The 12,552-nt window shown below is 37.2% G+C and overlaps 1 protein-coding gene across 3 annotated transcripts in view; it reads right to left on the reverse strand.

Moving 5' to 3' along the window:
- The window catches only part of PTPRO (protein tyrosine phosphatase receptor type O), a 206,816-nt gene that overhangs the window by 59,324 nt on the left and 134,940 nt on the right, over window positions 1-12,552 (reverse strand). For all 3 annotated transcript variants that reach the window (XM_084877905.1, XM_084877904.1, XM_084877906.1), the window contains 2 exons: window positions 9,548-9,699; window positions 8,288-8,408 (listed from right to left, as the gene is read on the reverse strand). In XM_084877905.1, the coding sequence (XP_084734031.1) occupies window positions 8,288-8,408; window positions 9,548-9,699 (273 nt within the window). The remainder of the gene's footprint in view (window positions 1-8,287; window positions 8,409-9,547; window positions 9,700-12,552) is intronic.

Here is a 12,552-nt window from a genome sequence, read left to right on the forward strand (position 1 = left end):
CACAAATGAGTGAGGTCATGTGGTGTTTCTCTTTCATTGATTGGCTTATTTCACTCAGCATGATGTTCTCCAGTTCCATCCAGTTTGCTGCAAATGATGAGAATTCCTTATTTTTTATGGCCGCATAGTATTCCATTGTGTAGATGTACCAAAGTTTTTGGATCCAATCATCTGCTGACGGACACTTAGGCTGTTTCCAAATTCTGGCTATTGTAGATTGTGCTGCTATGAACATAGGGGTGCATATATCCTTTCTGATTGGTGTTTCTAGTTTCTTGGGATATATTCCTAGAAGTGGGATTACTGGGTCAAATGGGAGTTCCATTTTCAGTTTTTTGAGGAAACTCCACACTGTTCTCCACAGTGGTTGCACCAGTCTACATTCCCACCAGCAGTGCACGAGGGTTCCTTTTTCTCCGCAACCTCGCCAACACTTGTCGTTTGTTGATTTGTTGATGTTGGCCATTCTGACAGGTGTGAGATGGTACCGCATTGTTGTTTTGATTTGCATCTCTCGGACAATTAGTGACTTTGAGCATGTTTTCATGTGCCTTTTGGCCTTCCTTCTGTCTTCTTTTGAAAATGTTCTATTTAGGTCCATTGCCCATTTTTTAATTGGATTATTTATCTTCCTTTTATTTAGTTGTATAAGCTGTTTGTAGATGTTGGAGATTAAACCTTTATCAGTGGTATCATTTGCAAATATGTTCTCCCACACTGTGGGCTTTCTTGTTGTTTTGTTGATGGTTTCTTTTGCTGTAAAAAAGCTTTTTATTTTGATGTAGTCCCATTTGTTTATTTTCTCTTTAGCTTCCATTGCCCTAGGGGTAGTATCAGTGAAAAAGTTCTTTTGGCATACGTCTGAGATTTTGCTGCCTGTGGATGCTTCTAGTATTTTTATGGTTTCCCGTCTGATGTTTAAGTCCTGTATCCATTTTGAGTTTATTTTTGTGAATGGTGTAAGTTGGTGATCTAGTTTCATTCTTTTGCATGTGTCTGTCCAATTTTCCCAACACCATTTATTGAAGAAACTGTCTTGACTCCATTGTATATTCGTGCCTCCTTTGTCAAATATTAGTTGAGCATAGTGATTTGGGTTGATATCTGGGTTCTCAATTCGATTCCATTGATCTATATGTCTGTTCTTGTGCCAGTACCAGGCTGTTTTGAGAACAGTGGCTTTGTAATATAGTTTGAAGTCTGGTATTGAGATCCCTCCTACTTTACTCTTCTTTCTCAGGATTGCTGTGGCTATTCGGGGTCTTTTATTGTTCCAAATGAACTTTTGGAGAGTTCTTTCTAGGTCGGTGAAATATGTCGTTGGTATTTTAATGGGGAGTGCATTGAACCTATAGATTGCTTTAGGAAGTATGGACATTTTGATGATGTTGATCCTACCAATCCATGAACATGGTATGTTCTTCCATCTCCTTACATCTTCCTCTATCTCTTTTTTCAGTGTCGTGTAGTTTTCCCCATATAGGTCCTTTACTTCCTTAGTTAAAGTTATTCCTAGGTATCTTAATTTTTTTGGTGCGATGGTAAATGGAATTGCTTTTTTAGTCTCTGTTTCTGCAGTTTCTCTGTTGGTGTATAGAAAAGCCATGGATTTCTTGGCATTAATTTTGTATCCTGCTACATTACCAAATTCATTTATTAAGTCAATTAGTTTTTTAATGGAGTCTTTTGGGTTTTTTATGTACAATATCATGTCATCGGCAAATAAGGATAACTTTACTTCTTCTTTTCCAATTTGGATGCCTTTTATTTCCTCCTCTTGTCTAATTGCAATGGCTAGTACTTCCAGTACTATGTCAAACAGGAGTGGCGAGAGTGGGCATCCCTGTCTTGTTCCTGTTCTTAGAGGGAATGGTTTTAGTTTTTGCCCATTGAGTATAATGTTGGCTGTGGGTTTATCATATATAGCTTTTATTATGTTGAGGTATGATCCTTGTACTCCCACCTTGTTAAGAGTTTTTATCAGAAAAGGGTGTTGGATTTTATCGAATGCTTTTTCTGCATCAATTGATATGACTATATGATTTTTATCTTTCAATTTGTTTATGTGATGTATCACGTTTATTGATTTGCGGATATTGTACCATCCTTGCATTCCTGGAATAAATCCTACTTGGTCGTGGTGTATGATCTTTGTGATGCTCTTCTGGAGTCGATTTGCTAGAATTTTGTTGAGGATTTTAGCATCTATGTTCATGAGGGATATTGGTCTGTAATTCTCTTTCATTGAGTTGTCTTTATCTGGTTTTGGTATTAGCAGACACCTCAAATTTCTATTTTCAGCCTACAAGTTTCTCCTGATCTCCTTGTATCAATAATCTATCTGACAACTGCACTTGGATGTTTTCTCAATATTTTTATTTCCAAGGAAAATGCCTTGATTCTCACCTTACTCCAAGTTTACTTCTCTACATTTTCCAGTCTTTTCAACCTCAGTGAATTGCACCACCATCCACCCTAGATGCTCAGAGCAAAACCTAGTATTCATGCTTAATTTCCCTGTCTCCCATTTCCTATTTTCACTCCTTTAGAAAGTCCCGTGAACAAAACCTCCAAAATAGCATCTGAATATTGTCCACTTTTTTTTTTTTAATGTTGTCCACTTTTCTTCATCTCTATTACTACCACTTTGGTCAAAATTACCATCATTTCCCACAGTACTTGTTTGTTTTTTGTTTTTAAATATATTTTATTGATTTTTTCAGAGAGGAAGAGAGAGGGACAGAGAGTTAGAAACATTGATGAAAGAGAATCATCAACCAGCTGCCTCTTGTATCCTACTGGGGATGTGCCCGCAACCAAGGTACATGCCCTTGACCAGAATCGAACCCGGGACCCTTTAGTCCACAGGCCAACGCTCTATCCACTGAGCCATACTGTTGCCAGCTTAAATATGTTTTTTTTTTTTTTAAATTAATATTAGTGAGAGAGGAAGGCAAAGGAATAGAGACATCAATGAGAAGAAAACACCAATATGTTGCCTCCTGCTTTGTAGGCTAGGGATTGAGCCTGCAAAGCAGGCATGTACCCTGACCAGGAATCAAATCTGTGACCTCTTGGTTCATAAGTCAATGATCAACCACTGAGCAACACCAGCCAGGCTAGAATGCTGTCTTTAAAGCTAAGGACAAATAGTCCCTTAATTGGTCTCCCCACCTTTATTACTGACCCAACCATCCTTACTCCCTTGAACACCCAGAGGGATTATTTTAAATATGTCAGATTATTATTTTTTAATTCTCTAAATAGTTTTATATTGCACTCAAAATAAAATCTCAGCTGTATGCCTTACAAATCCTGTATAATTTGGCCTCTGCCTAGTCCCTCTGCCTTGCTTGCTCTGTCCCAACCTTCTCATGACAGATACTTTCTTGTTGTTCAGATATGTCTTCATTGCTTCTTCAAAGAAAGTTGTGTTTTCTTTAATTACATAGTCACTCTGTACCACACTATCCCATTGCAATGCTTTGTAAAGTACTTATTGTTCTGTCTCTTTACTGGATCATAAACATATTGTGAATAGCTAGTGATAAAGTTCTGCAGGTTCATTACTACAAGTTCCCTGCAGGTTCATCTGAACAGTGCTGAGAAGGTTGTCAATACATATTTATTAAGTGAATGAATGAATGAATGAATGCCCACAGTTCCTTTCAGGGTACATGCATCCGTGCATTGAGCCCCTAGTCCTATATAATAAAAGGCTAATATACAAATAGATTGAATGGCAGAATGACCAGTTGCTATGACATGCATTGACCACCAGGGGACATTTGCTTAACACAGGAACTGCCCCATGGTGGTTAATGCACTCCCACAGAGGGAGTGCTATAATACTCATCCAGAAGGCGGGCTCACAGCTGATGAGTGGAGTGGTAATGGCAGGAGTGCTAAGGATGTCAGTCGTACATCCCCCAAGGGCTCCCAGACTGTGAGAGGGCGCAGGCTGGGCAGAGGAACCCCCTACCCTGAGTGAACAAATTTCATGCAATGGGCCTCTAGTTGATAACAATTGAAAATTCTTGACAATTGTTTTGAAGACTCTCTATCCTTGCACATGCCATCTTGAATTGATTTATATTGTACTGGGTTCATAAATAGTTTGATTTCTTTATATAGATATCAATCTTGTCCTCCATGATGGCAAGTAGAATGACTCCAAACAGGCCTCTGTCACAGAGAAATTAAATTAGGATTGTTAACCCAACCAATTTTGGTCTAGGTTCAGCAATAGCGTTATGATTCACACAAGTCCTGAAAATCTGGATGCTGAAATTGTATTTTTCTATAAAGTAAAATTAATTTGACTTCCATGTATACCAAATAATTGCTTTAAAGAAACATAAAATGACAAGCATTAAATTTTTGTAAAAGGAAACATAATTTCAATTTAATTATTACTAAAGCAAAATGTTTTCATTTCTCTGAAAGGTGAAACTTATTTTGGTTAAATATTAATTGGAATACTATTTTCAACTTTGAGGTTGGCAATTTCAATTCAATTCATTCAGTATCTACTGAGCATCTATAGTAGGCAAGGCATCGTGTTATAGGAAATTGAAAGAGCTTATAAAATACAGTAATGTGATGAGTAGAATAGAAAATAGGCAAATGAATAAAAAGTAAGGTTATTTAGTTTTTAGGATGGGGGAAGGGAAGGCTGAGAATAGGTACATTATATTTAGACAATCATGTTTTCAGAAAGGAAAAAAATAGAGGCAATATACTGTGTGATATTAAAATATCAACAAGGAAAAGCTTATTGGTTCTAAGGGTTCTGACTCACTAGAAATAATTTCTGTGGGAACTTGCTTTTCATTCTTGAAAAATTTTAAAAACTTTCTTACCTAGTTTAAGTAGGTCTGTCCGTTAACAGATCTATGGAGGCCAAAACCTCATTATAACTTTGGGAAACTATCATGGTTTTTACTCAGACTCCAATGTAGTATGAGTATAATTATTCCAGTTTATGACTTAACCCATACTCACTTCATAGATCATCCTATATAATAAAATTCTAATATGCTAAGTGTCTGGTCATCTGGTAGTCTGTTCAACCAATCAAATGTAATATGCTAATGATATGCTAAGGACTCTCAACCACTCCCTATGACATGCACTGACAGCCAGGGGATAGACAGTTGACTGGTTGACCAGTCAGTATGACATGCATTGACCACCAGGGAGCATACACACCGAGCAGTAGGTTAGCTTGCTGCTGGAGTCCAGCTGATTGGGACTGAGCAAGACAGGTCACACACCCCTTGGAGCCCTCCCATAGTTCCTCCCTGGCTAGCCAACCTTCTGTGTCCCTCCCTGGACCTGATCATGCACTGGTGGGGTCTCTTGGCTTGGCCTGTGCCCTCTCAAAATCCAGGCTGAGGGACCCCTCTTCCGCCCCCACCCCCTCCATGGAGTGCACAAATATGCACTGGACCTCTAGTCCATAATGTCACATAAAAGTGATAGTGAAGGATGCAACAGGCCCACTGAATGCTATTTTGGTAAGAGCACCTTTGAACTTGCACATTATGGGAGACTAATAAATCAAATGAGTTGTGTAAAAAAGCTAGGCCCTGAGAATCACAGCTACTGGTAATGATAAAGCTTGGGGAAAGAAAGGCATGGGGAACATGAGCATAATATTTAAATAGTTACACTTTTCCAGAAATGAATTTTAAACTGACAAATACATGGGCAAATTTATAGGTAATGGTTGAAATTGACAGAGAGGCTATATTTTTTTCTTAATAGAAAGATCATAAAATGCTGGAAGTTAGTGATAGCCACATTTTTAGAATTCAAGTGTAGACTGCTAGGGAAGAAGAGCAGATTGCCAAAAGTGCCCCAAATTGAACTCTACTAGAGTCTCAATAGAAGCAGTACCACCTCCCTGAGGGTACTTTGAAGTTTGCAGAAATGTTTTTAATAGTTACCACAGAAGCTAACAGGACTTTTGTGAGTGGGACATGGAAATGCTACATGTCCTGCAATGATGAAGAAAGCTCCAAACAGAAACATTGTCCATATCCAATGTATCACATGACTTTCTGATGCCACACCAGAATAAACCCATTATAAATATAATTGCAAGTTTATATTTTACTGTGTAATATTGGATCTTTTTTTCCCCAATGAGTTAAGTAAAATAACTTAGAAGTAGGCTGTCAGCAAAGCAAGAAAGATATGCAAGTGGAATTAAGAAGAGATTTAAAAATTATGTAATAATTTACTTTTTCTGCCCATAGTGTCCATTCAATATGTCATGTATTTCCAACTACCTATTTAAGTTTAAAGGGTTTCAGTGCAAGAATTTAGTTTTTGCATGGCAAATATAAGACAAAAAATTTAAGACAGTGCAATAGATTACAGAGAAATGCGATTATTGGGTAAACTAAGGAAAGATTATGCTTTGTTTTCTTTGGGCTATTCTAGGAGTCTTCTAAATTTACATTATTGTCAGCTATGCTATTTATGGCATTTAAGCTGCTAACAAAAATACCCTGGATCAATCTTTACTTACAGCTGCACATATGAACATATGCAATAACAGTGATTATTTGAGATTCATGAATACACTCAGACACAGCTTAAAATTAGCAGACATCTGAAACAGTGATATCAGTGAGTTACGTTAAGTGTTTTAAGATATTTTGCCATTTTATATATTTTAATAAAAAATAAGATCTCTGCTGTGAAAATTACTTATTGAATTGAAATGCATTTATTTTGGGGGTCAGTATTCAAACTGATAATACTGTTCCTTGAGGTCTACCATACAACTTTTTGCCAATCCATCCTTTTTTTGCCTGCTGCTGATTATAGAATGATCATCTTAGAGGTCCCTTTATCTATTAGAAACTAAATGAATATATCAATGCATGGTACATTGTTTTTTTGTTTTGTGTTTTTTGTTTGTTTGTTTTTTGTTTGTTAGAAGCATTACAAATAGTAGTACTTATTTGTGTTTCATAATATGGAAATTTATTTTGATACTACACTACAACAATAAGTTTTAGCTCAGTTTCAAGAATTTCATACTTTCCTCATTTCTCCTCATCCACAACTTATTATTTTTCTTGGCATGTTATTTCTACTTTAATAAAGGTTATTTCCCTCTTTCTCTTAGCAGATGAAAATATATCTAGTCTTTTATTATTTCTCTAAATTTTAGGTTTTATTCTATCTGTACTTATGCTTGCTCAGTTATTTATAAGTAATCAACATGAACTTGTTCATTTCTTCATTTATTTGTATACTTCTTATATGGAGGAACTACTGATCCTTTTACTTCTTATAAACTCCAATTTATTTATATTAATAATGTGTGGTCATCAAGTAATTTCATTATGATTTTTTTGAAGAGCTGTATCTGAACATATACATAGGGAATCCATATCCATTTATTATAAACTTGAGTCCTGGTGCATGCATGAATTCATGCTCCAGTGGGATATGTTGGCCTGGCCTGTGGAATTGGGCTGAAACTGGCTTTCTGACATCCCCTGAGGGGTCTTGGATTGCAAGAGGGCTCAGGTCAGGCCAAGGGATCCCACCAGTTCATGATCAGGGCCAGGGAGGGACTGTGGAAGGGCTCCAGGGCATGTCTGGCCCATCTCACTCAGTCCCAATCTGCTAGACCCTAGCAGCAAGCTAACCTACTAGCTGGAGTGTCTATCCCCTGGTGGTTAGTGCACATCATAGGGAGCATGAGTGACATTAGCATATAATTAGCATATTATGCTTTGATTGGTTAAATGGCTACTGGACATAGGGAGACTTAGCATATTAGGCTTTTATTATATGGTATTATTTTATTTTATCTTGATTTTATATTAAAGTTAAGACATCAAATTTTAAAATATCAATACATGGGTTATTTTTCTTATGCATTTAATTGAAGATATTAAAGAGAGCATTACATAATAATGATATGAAAAGGAAATGGCTTCTGATGGGTTGAGTACATTGCACTGGATAATCTCAAAGGTCCTTTCATCTTTGAGTCCTGAGATTCCTTAGTTTCTCTAAGCTTACTATGATTGATGGACACTCCTGTCTCCCAACACAGTAAACATTGCTCTCACAGAAACTTATACTAAGATGAAGACAATCTTTTGGTAATATAAATGACTATATTTTACGTCTAAAAGAGAGCGAGCTGTTTTTTGCTATTTCACTGAGTTGAGAAGACCATGCTAAACCAAGAAATCCAAATGCTGGTTTCCCCAGCATGACCACTTTCACATGCACACCTGTGCCCTCATCTCACCTAGCTTGACAAGGCGGAGCATGGAGGTATTACTCCCTCTTTCCGTGCACGCGGTTACGGAGAGATTGTAGATATCTCCTGGAGGCAGGCTGAGAATTGCAGTCATGACATTGCGTGTCACCTGCAAGATCATCGAAATCGAGGGTTTAACTTTCTGATCAAGTTGAACTCTAATACCATTCTAAACAATTACAGGACTATCACAGACATGGTCTCTCTGTTCTGTGCTGCAATCTACAATTGATTACAATCTTATGAATAAATTATTTCCTCTAAAAATGATATAATTTTTTTTTTATCTGAGCCAAATGCAAAGTAGCTCTAAATATGCATAATACATATCAGAGAATTTTTGCAGTTAATTCCCTTGTTTGGAACAGGTATCACTGATATTTTCCCTGCTGGGCTGTTCCTGATAGGAATATTTCTCAGCCCTGAAACATGCAGAAGAAACATAGCCATATCAGGATACTTGGCTTCTTAACTGAAACTGTATTTCCCAGAACTTCCCTGTAGCTAGAGGAACGCATGTGATCCAATTCTGACCAATGGTTTGTAAATAGAAGTCATGTGGGCAACTTATAGTTTTATTCACACTGTGTAGGTACCGGGCTTTCATGTCCTGTCTTCCCTGCACAGGTGATTCTAATGATAATGAAGGGTCACACTGTGCAGATGAGGCTGATATAGAGTGGCAGTTGGAGCATCAGAGAGAGAGCATCTGGACCTTGGATGCTCCTTTATGGTACAGAAGAGGTGCCCTGTTAGTCCTGGGCTAGCAGGAGAGACACACAAACTTTGCTTTTCTTTGAGCCACTATATTTTTCTTAAATTACAGCCATTACTCTTAACTAACATAATGTCAAAAAGTTTATTATACCAGGAGAAAAGAAATCAGCATTACTAACATACCCAAATAATATACCCAAATTGGGGGATATAAGGACAAAATATTGAAATTCCTTAACTATGGTTTTCTTGAAAATGTTTGACATCCTGAAGAAAACACCCAAATCATAACTTTCCTAAGTGAAATTCATAGTAAAAACTATTTCAGCTAACTATTAAAGATTGAAAAGTAAGCTCTATTAAAAAAGGAATTTAATTTTTGTTCACTATCCTATCTCCAGAGCATAAAACAATGCCAATAGGCCTACAAGCATTTGCTTAATGTCTCAATACATTTTGCTTAATGGTTTTCATGGTTTATTTATGCAAATGAATGTTCAGATGCCCATACTGGGATTCAAAGAAACATACGCTCTTTTTAATTTTCTTCTTTCCTTCTGCAACCACCATCCAATGGAGCATTCTAGAATGGGAGAGATCAGTTGTGTCATCCCCATATGTCCAACTGATATATAACAGACTGTTGAAATATTCCACAGAAGTGATTTCTGGAGCAACTGGGGCTATAGATAGAAAAGAAGAACACTTTAGTATAAGAGATTACTAATCATTAAAATGCTTATTCATACAGCATGAAATCCCATGTAATGTTAGAAAACTAAAATTCACACCATATGATAGTCCTGGGTAGACCTGGGACTCTCAGTACCACAGGTATACAGTACAAGGTGGGCATTTGTTTCCTAGGACCTCACCTTACAGCTCAGATGCATGAAAGCCCCATCTGAACCTGAGGGTATCAAGGTCTTTTATGTAAATTTCCATTACAAAATTCCTAAAATGTTCACTTGTTTCGGTATGCTTGTTGAATCAATAAATTAGTCATTAGGCTTTGGCCAACTTATTTTCAAAGAAGTACTAGAAGCTCTTTTCTATAAAAATACATCTTTTGTTTTTGTTTTTGTTGTGACACAGCCAAGGTGTTTATGGGAATAAAGGACAGTAGGAGTAGAGGGACAGAAAAGAAATATTGTTTCCATAAAACACAAGGCAGCATCATTGACAGTGTTTTAGTCCAGTGCTTTGCAGAAGGTAGGCTTTTAATAAATGCCTGTGGAAGGATTTTTTAAAAAAATATATTCTATTGATTTTGTACAGAGAGGAAGGGAGAGAGATAGAGAGCTAGAAACATCAATGAGAGAGAGTCATCAATCAGCTGCCTCCTGCACACCCGCCACTGGGGATATGCCCGCAACCAAGGTACATGCCCTTGACCGGAATCGAACCTGGGTCCCCTCAGTCCCCAAGCCAACGCTCTATCCATTGAGCCAAACCGGTCTCGGCAAGGATTTTTTTTTTTTTTATCATAATGCAAAGTTAAATTCTAACACTGACTTTATTAATGTATTTTATATTTTGATACATTTAAACTTTAAGAAAATTTCCAGTTGGGAAGAAGAGCTCATCATAAGCTTTATAATATGTGGCCTGTGAAAGCATATTTTCATTATTTTTAAAGTAAATGATAATTCTGAAGATTTGAAGAAACAAACAGTTGAATTTAAATTCCATGGGAATGGTGGTTTAGAGACAGGCAAGTTTTCTGTTCCATGATGCAGCAAAAAAAAACTCAACTAAAATATTTGGAGAATTTCTACAAATCATAAAGAATTATTTTCTTTAATTTTCTATTGATACCCCATACAAATATTCATCACTAATGATGCTTTGATATAATTCACTGTCTAGATTTGTGGTATATAGAGTAAAAAACACATTTCTGTGTCATGTGAAATAACAGTAGCATCCTATATAATAAAACCCTAATATGCTAAGTGTCTGGTGGTCCATTCCACGAATCAAAGTGAATAAGCTAATGATATGTTAAGGCCCCTCAACCACTCACTATGACATTCACTGACCACCAGGCAGTCAACTGATCAACCAGTCACTATGATGTGCACTGACCATCAGGGGGCAGACGTTCCGACTGGTAGGTTAGCTTGCTGCTGGGGTTCAGCCTATTGGGACTGAGCGAGATGGGCCAGACATGCCCTGGAGCCCTCCCACAGTTCTTCCCCAGCTGGCTAACCTCCCACATCCCTCCCTGACCCTGATCATGAATTGGTGGGGTCCCTTGGCCTGGCCTGTGCCCTCTTGTAATTTGGGCTGAGGGATTCCTCCCCCCGAACCCCCACCCAAGTGCAGAAATTTCATGCAACGGACCTCTGGTGTCTACATATTTGACAATAAAATCTTGAAATATCAACAATGTATCTTAGCAAATAACACAAACCCACATCATATTTCAGAATATTCTAATAAAGGATATTAACCCTGGCTTCTTTGTGGCCTCTTAATATATTCCCAATACTTCATTGTATGCAACTACCTATACTTAATGTTTCTTAAAAAAATATTTTCTTATGTTCTAATTATCATGAGGACAAGAACATACTTAAAATTTCAAACCCAGAAGCACAGATCTCCCTTTCACAGGTACAGGGTCTTCAGATTTTTATATTCCATGTTGTTACTTTAAAATCCAGCATAGTGCTGAAGGACCACAAGATGTCACTATTTGTTTATTAAGCATTATTTGGTACACCAGCATAATTATGAACTTGACTTGCAGATAAATTGAGGTCCTGATAAATCACACCTTATAAAAATATTTTTTCCTGTTTCTTTTATACTGCACATTTTGGCAGTTTGGGTCACAATGGAAAAGCATGGGAAAGTGAAGTTTGTGATCCCTATTTGCTTTAAAATTAAATGAGAGAAGAAAAAATGAGAATAAAAATAAATCAGCTTCCATTATGTTTGAATAGTGATTTACATTAGATAATTTAATTCTCAACACTATTCATGGGTTATTGTTATGTCCACATTATAGATGTTGAGAATTGAGACCTGTATCAGATAAGACTATGGACCGCCAATGTGAGCACAACTTAATAGTTTGTCCCAGGAAAAGACAGGAAATTACCAAAGATCAATTTCTTAAAGATAATAAGACTGCCCACTCAGGCAAGTAGCTTGCTAATTAACCATAATTACGTATCCAGACTTGCTTTGTCATCCTAATAGTTACATCATGACCTTTGCCCAATCCCGGTAGGTTCCCAGTTTTGAAAGGTATGCCAGACCACTTGGGTCCAGAACTATGAATCCTATAAATGTTTCATGTCCCATGTGCCCCTCTGAGACACTGCAATGACTGCAAGGCGAGTTCCGTCTTACTGTGGAACCGAATGATCAATTGACTGGTTGCTATGATATACAATGCCCTGAGCTTGGGTCTCTTAGCCAGATGTGAGGTAATATTCTGAGTGTTACCAATGAGAAAATAGAAGTCTAGGATCATTGAGATAATTCTAAAGCCAGAAATTAGCAGAGCCAGGTCTGTTTAATCA

The sequence above is a fragment of the Pipistrellus hanaki genome (genome assembly GCF_964339955.1).
Source record: "Pipistrellus hanaki genome assembly, chromosome: 3".
Lineage (NCBI taxonomy): Eukaryota > Metazoa > Chordata > Mammalia > Chiroptera > Vespertilionidae > Pipistrellus > Pipistrellus hanaki.